This window comes from Protopterus annectens, chromosome 1.part1, assembly GCF_019279795.1.
Source record: "Protopterus annectens isolate FY-2018-M chromosome 1.part1, PAN1.0, whole genome shotgun sequence".
NCBI lineage: Eukaryota > Metazoa > Chordata > Ceratodontiformes > Protopteridae > Protopterus > Protopterus annectens.
The window spans coordinates 814,295,230-814,308,826 of NC_056726.1; the positions used below are offsets into that span (position 1 = coordinate 814,295,230).

Below are 13,597 nucleotides of genomic sequence, written 5' to 3' on the forward strand. Positions count from 1 at the left end.
TAGTTTATGATCCACATACTTTGCAGTTGCGTATGTGATGGATCCCCTCCCATTTACTATAGGCCTGAATGGAGGATTCCTTAGATCTTTGCGTAATTTAGGGGCCCCAAATAATGTTGGTGTGATAGGTGCTACCATTGTTAGAATAATGCAGAGTATCTAGATCAATGCTCCCTTCTAAAAATAAATCATTCATTGGGTCCCATTGCTGTTTTGTTGGTTGTAATTCCGCTGATTGCCATAACCGCTCCAAAAACCCTTTCGATTGCCAGGATTCTGCTGGTCATCAGGACTATCATTACTGTTCAAGTTATTTTGTTGAAATGCTTGTGTTTGCTGCTGGTTATTTTGTATCCGCTCACTTTGGCGAACTTTGGGAATGTCGGCTCCATTTTCTACTCTCTCTGGGCTGCCAATTCTCACGTCATCTCGGGGACTCTGATTGGCTAAACGCCCATCAAGCAAGTCCGAATGAAGTACTGGGGGGAGGATATGCCGAACCTTTTGCATAGTCATTAAGGTCTCTGGAAATCTTTTTTGTTTCAATAAACTTGCCTAGGCTGGTTTCAATGCTAGAAAACATCCACCCATATCCAAACCTATATCTGTCAAAGTTACCATTAGTTGTAATGGCATGCTCAAGCAGTTCATGTTAATTTTTTAAATGGTCAGTTTGAGCCCCATATTGTCTAATAAGCACATTCAGAAAATCAAGACCTTGTTGGTCAAACAACCCAATTAGTTCACAGTGAAACAATGAATTATTGATCAGGCCATATGTGCTTTGTATGGGATGGCGAAGTTGGTCAAGTTGAGACCTTCGTTACAGCTATTTCGTCTTTAACTAGTTTCTTAGAATTTACCTTCCAGATGGAAACAAAGGAAATAAGTTTTTTGGATGTTTTTCTGGCAAAGGATAGTGTAAATGGTAGGTATAAGACTTCGGTTTTCAGAAAGCCCACTTACTCAAATGCTTTTCTACATTTTTCAAGCAGCCATCCATACCACCAGAAAAGGGCTGTGGTCAAAGAGCAAGCAGTAAGGGCAGCTAGGATGGTGTCCAGCTATCATGACTTCTTGACAGAGTGTGCCTTACTAAAGTCTATGTTTTTGAAAAGAGGATACCAGTCAGGTTTTTTGGACCTGATATTTGAAGAAGTGGGTAACAAAAGGTTAATAGGTCATTTTCTTCCCATTGTACAGAAGGGATATGAATTGGAACTTGAGTTGTGGAATGAATTAATTCTGGTTAGGACTATTGAGGAAAGTGTGGGAATAGAAGTAAGATTCCTTACTACATACTCCCTGGACGCAAAAAGTATTGGACACGTTTTAAAAACTAAAAATTGCACTTTTATTAATGAAAACAGCCTTAATAAAAAAAAACTAGGTCGGGCACCTCTAATGACATATAAGAGAGGTGCAAATCTTAAATGCCTGGTTGAGTAAAAGAGAAAATTGAATAAACGAGGCATTGGGGTGATGAAATGTAGTAGATGTCCTCAGTGTAAATACACTAAAACAGTAGATAAAGTACAAATTAGAGAGACAAGTTATTTTATACAAGGTAAATTTAATTGTGATTCTCAGGGTGTGGTATATTGTGCTGTTTGTGAACAAAGCGAAGCTTACTATACCGGAAAAACCGAGAGGAAAATCAAGCAAAGAATTTGAGCATTTATTTGCACCACAATAATCCAATTCCTTAAAGTGCAAAGGATTTATTGTAAAACATTGTATGAGAAAAGCAGTGTTTTACAATAAATCCTTTTCACTTTAAGGAATTGGATTATTATTATGTTGCAAATTTTTGGTTCTTTTCGATAGACTGTGGTTGTACAAATTTATGAGCATTGTTATTGCATTAATAAGAGCATCACCACCAGTGCACTATCTAGACATGTTTTAGAACACCCTTCGCATCATTTTAAGTTTACAGTGTTGCAGCAGGTGGAATAAGACACGAGATGGGGACCATGGGAATTGAGACTTGGAGCGCAAACTAATGCGGTTAGTCCGTACCTCAGCGTATGTGTTGCAAGCCTCAGTGACTTTTTATCTATCAAATGTCTGCTTAAATTAAAGGCACATGTTAGATGGGGATTTGTTAAATGAAATGCATTTATATAATTATTTATGTATATGATGTATGGTCTAGTTTATCGTTTGATGTGTTTAGCATTTCAAATGGGACTCGAGTTTATCAATTAATGTATAGAGTTAGGACTATGTAGGGTTAATCCTGTTCAAGGCTGTTATAATTCTCTTAATATTTGTTAATATAAGAATGCTAGTTAGCTAATATGGCTTACTGTGATGATTTTTTAAGTTTTAAATACTTGAAGGTTTTAAATGTTTTGTCATATTTATTATTTTTTGTACTCATGGCATTGTTTTTATTCAATTCTATGATACCAGAATTCATGAGATATATTTTGTATTAATTTTTAGTGTAGTGAATATGATTAGTTAATTAGTCTTAATGGATCTAATTCGTTAATATAGCATTAACAGATAGTATATAAGGCTTGGGTGTGTGTTGCATTTCGTTGTCTGAAGAAGTTGGCTTATAACCGACGAAAGCGCTTACCTAATTTGTTAATAAAACTGTGTTTTTGTGTCAACAAAGCCTGCTTTTTTGTTCTTAACCAGTTTCATATTTACCAGTTTTCGTGGTTTTACATCGGATAAAGAAGTTATGTTCTTACCATAACATTTCATCGCTGTTGTCCATTTTCATTCTTCCTTGCCCCCCCCACCCCATCCCCCTGGCCCTTTTCTATGTAGACCTGATGGAGTTGGTTTGTATTAGTGACTGTAGTTGCTGTGTTGAGTCCTTGAACCTTTCTCCTCCTCTTTGACTATGTAGGTACATTAGGTGTATATTTTTAGCAAACTCGATCTGAGGTAATCTGGGTAATGAGGCATTATGGGATAGAGAGGAAGAGCTTGAGCTTCGAATCTTGAGCTTGGAAAGTGGCAGAGTCTGATCCAAGGGCTGATCGAAACCCACAGGTCAAGGAAGAATACAAATGGAAAACAAAGATGGAACAGTATGGTAAGAAAACTTGTTCCTTCTGCTGATCTTATTGAGGTTAGAACCAGTCCTGTTGCCTTTCAGGGTAGCCCAATTTAACACAAAAGATGTCTAATTTACCCCAGCCTGAGAATTTAAAAACTTGCAGCTTGTTCTTTGAGAACATGCTTTACATTATGAAGGAAGCTAGGAAACATAGTACAAGAAAGTTGTTACCTAAAATTGAAAAGATTTTCCTTTTGGTGCTTTTACAGAAACCAGGAAGCAAATGTAGCACTGCTGTCCTTGGTCTTCACCTACCTGTCAGACCTTTATAAAACAAGATTGTCCTATGCCTTGCTGAAGTGTTGGCCACCTTAGCTTATCTGCCTTCTGGCCCACCTCTTTATTTCCAGTTGCCTATAAATTTGTATGAGAGGTTGGGCGTCCTGCACTTGAAACCATCCAAGAGGGAGAAGATTCCACCATGGAACCTAAACTCTGCTTTTGAAAAACTTCCTTTTGAGCCAGCTGATTTCTCCTCCTACCTTTTACTGGTGGACAGCTTTATTTGTGGCATTGACCTATGCTAGTATTTTCAGAGGTGCACTTAAAGAAAATAAGATGTCCTTCAAGGATGCATCTGCAGTCATAACATATGGGTTGTCCTGCCTCAGGCAGCTCTTCGGTCGGCCGGATTCCAAAGTCTGGGTCTGGCCTCGGCTGATGTCGCACCTTCCCCGACGTCAGAGCTTCTGGGGTATAAAGGCATCAGCCGATGCCATTTTCCTCCGTCTTTCTTGCCGCGCGGTGCCCGAAGCAGAAGCTGTTCGCAAGTGCCGGTCGGTCAGATCCAGAGATTTCAGCTACCGAAGACTTCGAAAAAAGCTAAGTACCCCGTTGGGGACTCTTTCTTGCCTCAGCCGATGTCAAAGTAAGTAATTGTTTAACTTGTGGGAAACAAATACCTCATAAGGATTTCCATTCTTACTGCCTTCCTTGCTTAGGCCCAGACCACGACGTATCAGCTTGTTTAGCCTGTGCCTCCTTCAACCGACGGACTCTTAGACGTCGGTCGGAGTTTGCAGAAGAATTTTTCGGATCCGCTTTTGCATATAAAATGCCGTCGGAGACCCCGACTACGCATTTGACCAAAAAACGCAGGGAAAAGGACCGACACTCGCCGCCCGCGGTTTCGGCTGAAACCACGGCTAGGCCTACCGCGAGTGTCTCGGTTTCGGCTGAAACCGAGCCCTCGGTTCTTACGACAGAAACCATACCTCCGACAACCGAGGCCAGAGAGGCCCCGGCTGAGTCGGCTTCAGAAATCCCTACCGAAGCCAGCGCTCAAGATTTGTCCGACACCATTCCATTGGACATTTCTACACCTGCACGTGGGGCAGCTAGGCCCCCAGCTTCTATGTCTATTAAGGCCTTCTCCAGGGCTAAAGCTGCCAAACTTTCTAAAGCTTTACCTGCCAAATCTACTTCTCAGAGACCTTCCTCTAGTTCTCAGATTCTCAGTCTTGCTGAGGACCTTATATCCTTGATTAGGGGTTCCGAACCTCACCCAGACAGGGCCTCCCAACCTCCACCAGACAAAAGGCCCAGGACTGAACCCTCTGAACCTCTCTCCTCTGATTACTCCACGGATGGATCTGATTTGTCAGACCATTAGGAAGGGGCCTATTCTCCTTATGAGGATTCAGATGCTGAAGATTCTATTCCTTCGCCCTCCCCTCCTGAAGAATTTTCCTTTGGGGAGACCTTGCACTCTGAGGGAACACTTTCAATGGCAGGGTCAGGATTTTTCTGATTCTAGAAAAAGACTAAGGACTTTCTTACATTTGCCCCAACATAGGCCCTTAGCCATACCACCAGTGCTAACTGTAATTGATGATGTGTATAATGATGTTAGTTCTGCACCTGATTCTCTTCCCCCGGCCCCTGCCAAACCTGACCGATATTACAGGGTCCCGGATTCTCACATCTACCTGTATAAAGCCCATGCTGCAGACCCAGAAACTATTTCACAGGGCCCAAAAGGTGATGCAGCTGTCACTGCCAAGAATCCCCTACCCTCTGAAAGAGAGTCTAGAGCATTAGAGAGAGATGGGGTAAAAAGGTTTATACATCTGCTACTCTTTCTGCCAGGGCATTAAACTGTCAATTCCATATGATACAGTACCAAGAATATTTGTTAGATCAGCTGAATAAGAAGCTTTCTTCTCCTGAACCTTTAGACTGTAAATCCCTTCAGGATTTGGTACACAACTCTCAACAGGTCAGTAATCGTTTCTTAAAATGTGGCTATGATGCACTGGAGGCTTCATTTAGATCAGCTATGACTGGGGCAGTGATTCGTAGGCATACCTGGCTAAAAGAGCAATCACTGCCAGACCATGTCAAGGCTAAACTCCTAGATGCTCCAATGGAGAAACAAAGTTTATTTGGCTCCCCTGCACAGGAGATTCTAAAGAAAGTGGAAGAAAAAGCAAAATCTGTGTGAACAGTAAAGGAATTTCTGCAGGTCCAACCTCCGAGGTTCAGCAGAAACTGGCCTTCCAAGAATTGGTCCTTTCCAGAGACCTCCAGAGCACAGAGGGGCAGGAATAGACGCCCTCAAGGCAGAGGTCAATCAAAGGGTGCCTATAGGGGCCGTCAGTGGCAGCCTGCCAACCAGAGGAGTAGTGCCACAGCTGCAACCACAACCACTACCACAGGACAGACACAATGACTTGACTCTGATTCCGCCTGCCAGGGAACAACTGGAAGCTCCCTTGGGCGGAAAGCTGGCTTTATTCTCAAAGAACTGGCATTGCATTACAAAGGACACATGGACATTGCAAACAATAGACAAAGGATACAGGTTTCACTTCCACACTTTACCAAAAAGGAGCGGAATGCCAAACCTACCACCAAACCAGAAGCCAGAGGCTTTAAGACAAATAAAAAATTTACTGCAGATGAAAGCAATAGAAAGGGTACCATTTGTGGAACAAGGCCAAGGATTTTACTCCAGACTATTCCTTGTACCAAGAAAAGAAAACCAATGGAGGCCTATTCTCGACTTGTCCGCACTGAACACATATCTCATTGTGCCAAATTTCAAAATGCTGACCCTACAGCAACTTCTTCCCATGTTGTGCAAGTAGTCTTGGCTGGTGACTCTAGATCTCAAGGAGGCATACCTGCACATCCCTGTCCGACCAGATTGCAGAAGACACCTCAGATTTCTTGCAGGATCAGAGCATTATCAATTCTCAGCATTACCCTTTGGCTTATCTACTGCGCCCAGAGTATTCACGAAATGCCTGGCATCAGTAATTGCACATTGCAGACTTCAGGGAATTCAAATCTACCCATACCTGGACGACTGCCTAATACAAGTGGACAACAAGACAAAATTGATAAAGGATTTGGCCTATGTCATACACCTGCTACAGGCCTTGGGATACACAGTCAACATACAAAAGTCAAGACTAGTGCCATCCCAAAAGATAACCTTTTTGGGTGCGGATCTGGACACAATAACTCAGATGGCTTTTCTCACAGAAGAAAAACAAAAACAACTTCCAGATTACTTCATGACTTTGACAAGACAAGCTCAGCTTACTGCAAGGAAAGTCCTGCAGGCCCTGGGTTTCATGGCATCTTGCATAATCTTGATCCCACATGCCAGGCTGCATATGAGGAAATTACAATGGTGCCTAAGGAATGTATGGTCTCAACACAGGCACAGTCTAGAAACCATGATACCAATCATTCCATGCCTTCAAAAGGAATTCCTGTGGTTGGTTCAGGCCTGCCAGTCCAACAGAGGGTTGCCTTTCAACAAACCAATACCAAGGCAGACCATCACCACGGACGCCTCAGACCTAGGATGGGGAGCACACATGGAGGACAAATGTATCCAAGGCCTATGGCTTCAAGGACAGCTAAACTTGCACATAAACCAAAAGGAGATGCTGGCAGTGAAGCATGCAATCGAGGCATTCAAACCATTCCTCCAGCAAGGACATCTGCTGATGCCAGACAACACCACGGTCATGTGGTACATAAACAGGGAGGCACGCATTCCTACCCTCTATGCCGGATGGCAATGGATCTGTGGAACCTAGGCCTGAATCTCAATATCCAGCTGCAGGCCATATTTGTACTATGAAAAGAGAATTCACTAGCAGACAGCTTAAGCAGGACTACCACGGATGCTCACGAATGGATGCTGCATCCAGACATCTTCAAACTCATAACAAAGAAATGGGGATTGCCAGAGATAGATCTGTTCGCCTCCCCTCTCAATCACCAACTGAAGAAATTCTGCTCAAGGACATACCACCCACAAGCCTGGAGGGTGGACTCTCTCTCAGCTGGAATGCCCTAATAGTATATGCATTCCCACCTCTCCCATTGATGCACAAGGTTCTACTGAAGATCAGGGAGGAACAGCCAAAGGTGATACTAATAGTTCCGGACTGGCCAAGACAACACTGGTATCCGCTACTGAGAAGCATGTCTCAGGCGAACTCATGGCCTCTACCCCTATGGCCTCTTCTTCTAACGCAGAACAATTTCAAGACCCTGCATCCAAACTTGAAAACACTGCAACTAACTGCCTGGAAAATAGCTTAAAACCAAACCAAACTGTCTTATCTCAGAGGGTCAAGGACATTATCCTGGAGGCTCGCAGACCCTCCACAAGGAAGACATACTCAGCTAAATGGAAGAGATTCCTCATTTGGAGCACATCAAAGGGCACAGATGTCACAGTGGCAAACCTAGCACACATCCTAGAATACTTAGCAAAATTGTTCCACAATGGCCTGTCTTACTCTTCCATTAAGATTCATGCTTCAGCAATTTCAGCAGAATACAATATGGATCCTCCTATCTTCTCTCACCCTCTACTCAGACAATTTTTGAGAGGGATCAAAAATGTTAAACCTCCAAGGAGACCCCCTCTGCCTGCATGGGATCTCAATTTTGTGCTGGAAAATTGACACCATTTCCTTTTGAACCAGCAGCATCAGCAGACTTAGTTTTTATCTTGGAAAACTGCTTTCCTTCTGGCAATCACTTCAACAAGAAGAGTATCCGAGTTACAGGCATTAATGGCAGTGCAGCCTTTCCTTATTTTTCACCAGGATAGAGTGTCTCTGAGAACCAATCCTACTTTCATGCCAAAGGTAGTATCCAGGGTATCCTTGAACCAAGCTATTCATTTGCCTACGTTTTTCCCTAACCCACAGAACAAAGGAGAAACTCTTGCACACCTTGGATATACACAGACAACTACGCTACTATCTGGACAGAACTAAAACCAGCAGAAACACTGACCAACTTTTTGTAGCCTATGCAACTGGGGTGCAAGGAAAAGCAATTTCCAAGCAGACAATTTCAAAATGGATAGGAAATTGCATTCGCTTTTGCTACTCTTTTCATGGAAAGACAGCTCCTGAAAATATGAGGCCTCATTCTACAAGGGCCACAGCCACCACTACAGCTTTCCTACGCTGGGTGGCTACCAAGGACGTTTTAGAAGTTGCTACTTGGAGCTCCGTGCATACATTTGCCAAGCATTATAATCTTCCTTTATACTCCAGATCCCGAGCAGGCTTTGCAACTGCAGTTTTACAGGGGATCTTAACTACACCATCCTTATCTTAGTACCTCCTCCCCCAGTTTGGCTATGGTATTCTACCCATATGTTATGACTGCAGATGCATCCTTGAAGGACATAGTACAGTTTTGTACCTACCATAAATGTAGATGTCCGATAGGTATGCATCTGCAGTCAGGATTACCCACCCTCCTTCCCCTCTGTGGTATTCCTAGGGTGCTTACCCCTCTTTCAGCTAGCTGGGGGAATCTATTATGGTGTATTTGTTTGTTTGTATATATGTATATTCATATATATATATTTTTTGCTACTGTTTGGAACATTCTACTTTTATCCAAATTTAGCCTTCCTAGAGGGCACCTGGCATCTGGGGCAAGAAACACGGAGGAAAATGGCGTCGGCTGATGCCTTTATACCCCAGAAGCTCTGACGTCGGGGAAGGTGCGACATCAGCCGAGGCCAGACCCAGACTTTGGAATCCGGCCGACCGAAGGGCTGCCTGAGGCAGGACAAACCCATATGTTATGACTGCAGATGCATACCTATCGGACATCTACATTTATGGTAGGTACAAAACTGTACTTTTCTGATGTTCCATAAAGACAGAGTTACCCTGCATACTAATACCCTTCTCTCATACCTAAAGTGGTGACTTCATTCTGAAATCAGGCTATTTAACTCTGTTTCCTTCCTTGCCTCCCAAGTGAGGGGAAATGATCCTGCATTCCTTAGGTTTGCCCACACAGCTGAAGTCTTCCTTGGAACAAAGCAAATCAGAAATCAGACCAGTTATTAATTACCTTTCAAAGAGCAAGAAGGGAAGGCCAGTGACGGAACAAACTATCAAAATGGCTAGCATGCTGTGCTTCTGCTGTATTTTTCATTGTGAGATTGTCATTGTACCCGGGAATGTTAAAAACCCATTCTTTTGGGACCTCTGCAAGCTACTACTGCCTTTCTTAGCAGGGTCGATGCACACTCAATCTTAAGCTGTTGCTTTGTCAGCTGTCCATACCTTTTCCAAACATTACAATCTGGAACTTGCATCCAAAAGCAGATTAGACTTTGCCTCTGCCAGTGTACAGGGGCTCAAGTTAGCCATGCACTGGTGTTTAAGCTGTTGGGAGTCTTTGTAAGAGTCACTAACTAATGAAGCAGTGAATAATTATGATGAGCAATAGATAGCTGAATTAGGAACTTGCCATAATTGTGCATGTTAGCGTATATTCACTGTTGCAGTTGCCTCCTTTCCTCCATTCCTCCTTTTCCTTATTTTATTCTTTCAGCATCCTTCAGATCAGGTTGGTACTGTAGTCACCAGACCTTCCATCTTTTCTGTTTCAGGTGTACCTCCCTTGCACAGGGTTGACTTAGAACCTGGAGAGGTAGGTTTGGAGGTATTTTAGTCTGTGTCCTTCCTCTGAGGACATGTTCCACCAGGGCAGTCTGTATTCTGGTACCACTTCCATATTTTTAGTAGGCCAAGTCAGTTGCTTTCTGGGTGTCATTTTGAGCATCATGGACTGTGCAGTGTCTGTCTGAAGAGAGAGTGATGCAAGCCTGTTTTTTTTTTTTTTTTTTCCTGGCCATGGGAAGCTGGCATTTAAAGAGTTTTACTCTAAGCCAACTATAGAGAGCTTTCTAGTTAACTAGCTTAGTGCCCAACCCTGATGAGTTTGAGACTGGCCCCAAGAGTTTTTCTTGAACTAACAAGACCCAGGGCACAGCAGTAGTAAACATGCTGTCCTCACCAGTAACCTGCTAGATTCCTCAGTTCTTTTCAATATTTCAAAGTACTGGTGAAAGCAAAACAAGACAGTTAGCTTGAGTCTGCGGGTTCCTGTCTGGATGTAACCTTTGTCCATTAAGTATATTTTCTTCATTTACCTTTAGAACCCTTGTGTACTGCACTTGCTCAGCTTGGTGAATAAAATCTTTCTTGTGGTGATAACTTGTGCCTCTCTGAACTATATTGGTTAGATTCCAAAGGGTCTTAGGCTGCATTTGGAAAGAACTTTTAATATTTTCAGGTTTTAGCGGTTGTATGCCTTTTATACACATTGCTCATGTTGTTTATGTATTTTGCTTACTTCTGGATGTCTTTCTGTGTTGTAAAATGTTTTGTGAGCTTGGGTAAGCCTGTGCTATGAAGTTTATTTTTGAGACGTATGCTTTTTAAAATGATATTGTATATCTGTTTGAATGCATCAGTTGAGTCCTTCAGTCATCACTTCCATTCTGTGTGACTGAGCAAGTCTCTTAACTGTACTAAATTGCCCTCTTTTTCTATAAAAGAGGTACGTGTGCAAACGAGAGACAGGTTGATTCTGCAGATTACTCTAAAAAAATAAAAAATGTGGGGTTTTTAGAGATGGAAATTGCAGTTGTATTGGTTTTAGTGAATAGGCAGAATAGATGCATTCTGTAACTCATTTTCTTTACCTTTTCAAGGTAACTAGAACAGCATAGCGTAGCAGAAAACACCAAAATGGTTGCCTTATCACTAAAGATAAGTGTTGGAAATGTTGTCAAGACGATGCAGTTTGAGCCTTCTACTGTGATCTACGATGCCTGTCGAATCATCCGGGAGAGGGTACCAGAGGCACAAACTGGCCAACGTGAGTATCTGTCGTAACATATGTGTCTAATACGTACAACTTACAATAAATAAGTTTTCATCTTACATTTGTTGCTGTATATGAAAACCTGCACACTTGTGAGCACACTAGACCTTAGTCTGAAGTGTTTAGCTAGTGAACACAATATGGTTTCACATGAAAAGAAGGAAGTTGAGAAGAGATTGATGGAAACAGGTTGCAGTCTAGCAACCAGTGCACTGTTTTCCTTGTGACAAGGATTTTTCAAGAGATGAATATTTGTGTAGGACTCTGATGGGTGTGTGTGAAAGCAATCTTTACCTTTTAATGACTACAAGGCAGGGTATGTAATGGAAAACACTCAAATTGCGGGTGATAACATTATGAAACTTAGCACTCAACATCGAGGTTTGCAAGGGAAATTGAGGTAGCTAAGAATCCGATATGGTCCAAGTCAGACGTGTGGAAATGTTTCACAAAGAAAAAGGTGACAGGATCTTTTTAAAGGTAGTAGTGTTGTTTTTTTTTTTGGTGGGGGGGGGGGGGGCAGTATAAGTAATGGAACATGGGATGGCTCTATACAAGACTCATTAGTGCAGTAAAATTTCTGTATCCATGAAAATTCAGGCAGACATTTATCTGTATAGTAGTGAGGGGCAGAAGTTTCAATGCCTTCTAGCATGGGTGCTCACTCTTTTGGGGGCCCTATGGTTGCTTCAAGAAGGACCACAACTCTCCCCAAAAAAGGTGTGTGTGTGTGTGTGTATATGTATATATATATATATATATATATATATATATATATATATATATATATATATATTTATTTATTTATATATGTGTGTATATATGTATATAAATCTGAACAGCCGCTGGTTGCATTTGCTGCAGGGGCAGAGGAGAAGGCCATTTCAAAGCAAACCATTTCTAAGTAGATAGGCCATTGCATTCATTTCTGCTATAACCACCATGGAAAACCTACCCCACATGGGATAAGACCACATTCAACCAGGGCTGCATCTACCTCTACAGCCTTTCTCAGTTGTGTCCCTATCAGGGACATTGTAGAAGCTGCTACTTGGAGTTCTGTACATACCTTCACCAAGCATTACCACTTGCCAATTTTTTCTGAATCCAGAGTTGGCTTAGCCACTGCAGTCTTGCAGGGCATTGCAGCTGGTCTTAATGCTATCTAATTACCTCCTCCCATCCTTAGCTTTCTGAGTCTACCCAAATGTGATGACTGCAACAGTGAAACACGAAGAACATAGTACAGTTGTACACTTACCATAAATGTAGATGTTAGTGTATTCACTGTTGCAGTCCTGGTTACTCTCCCTCCAGCCCCCCCCCCTGACTTCTATTGACTATACCTATTCTTTTTTACTATGCTTTAAGCTTTTTGGTGTATTTGCTTTTTTGTTGGAGGTGTAACCTTGTATATAATTGCTTCCCATTATGGGGGCACCTGACACCTAGGGCAAGATAAACTGATGTAATGGCGTCAGCTGCATGCTTTATACCCCTGACTACATGACGTCATGGAAGATGAGACAGCAACTGACGCAGGTCCCAAGACTTTGATAATCAGGCTGACTGAGGGCTACCTGCAAGCAGATAACCCAAATGTGATGACTGCAACAGTGGGTACACTCTAACATCTACATTTATGTTAAGTGTACACAACTGTACTTTCCTTCTCCTCCTCCTTGAGATTTGAATTTTGTTCTGGAAAAACTAACACCCTTTGAACCCGCAGCTTCTGCTTCTTTAAAATTTTGCACATGAAAAACTTTTACTGATTTCCATCACTTCTGCTAGGAGAATTTCTGAACTTCAAACTTTAATGGCTTCACGACCCCTTCTAATTTTCCACAGGGATAGGGTGTCTCTTCGTACCAATCCTTCTTTCATGCCTAAAGTGGTTAATGACTTGTCCCTTAATCTTTTCACTTACCTACCCTTTTCCCCTTCCCCTCAAAACTCGAGTGAAAGGGTGTTCCACACCTTGCATGTACACAGACAACTCAGTGTGTACCTGGATAAGACCAAATCCAGTAGAAGGTCTGAGCAGTTTATTTTCACCCCATGGCGCTGGGTAGATTGTCTCTATAAAGAAATGGCTACCTGTCTCATGGGAAAACACTCTCCTTCAGTTAAGGCCCTTTCCACTGGGGCTGTAGCCTCCTCTGGGGCCTTCTTCAAGGGTCTGGACACTACCTGTATCCTGGAAGCAACTACTTGGTCCTCTATCTGCAACATCACAAAAACACTACAAGTTGGACTCCTCTCCAGATCGTTTTCCCAGTCAATTTTGCATGGTTTTATGGAGACTTCCTGTGCTCCAACCTCCCTTTCCCACTC

At 42.5% G+C, this 13,597-nt stretch overlaps 1 protein-coding gene across 1 annotated transcript in view; it reads left to right on the forward strand.

Moving 5' to 3' along the window:
• The window catches only part of TLN1 (talin 1), a 3,443,760-nt gene that overhangs the window by 695,770 nt on the left and 2,734,393 nt on the right, over positions 1 to 13,597 (forward strand). The window contains exon 4 of the mRNA XM_044078439.1: positions 11,088 to 11,254. Within this exon, the coding sequence (XP_043934374.1) occupies positions 11,125 to 11,254 (130 nt within the window). The 5' untranslated portion in view covers positions 11,088 to 11,124. The remainder of the gene's footprint in view (positions 1 to 11,087; positions 11,255 to 13,597) is intronic.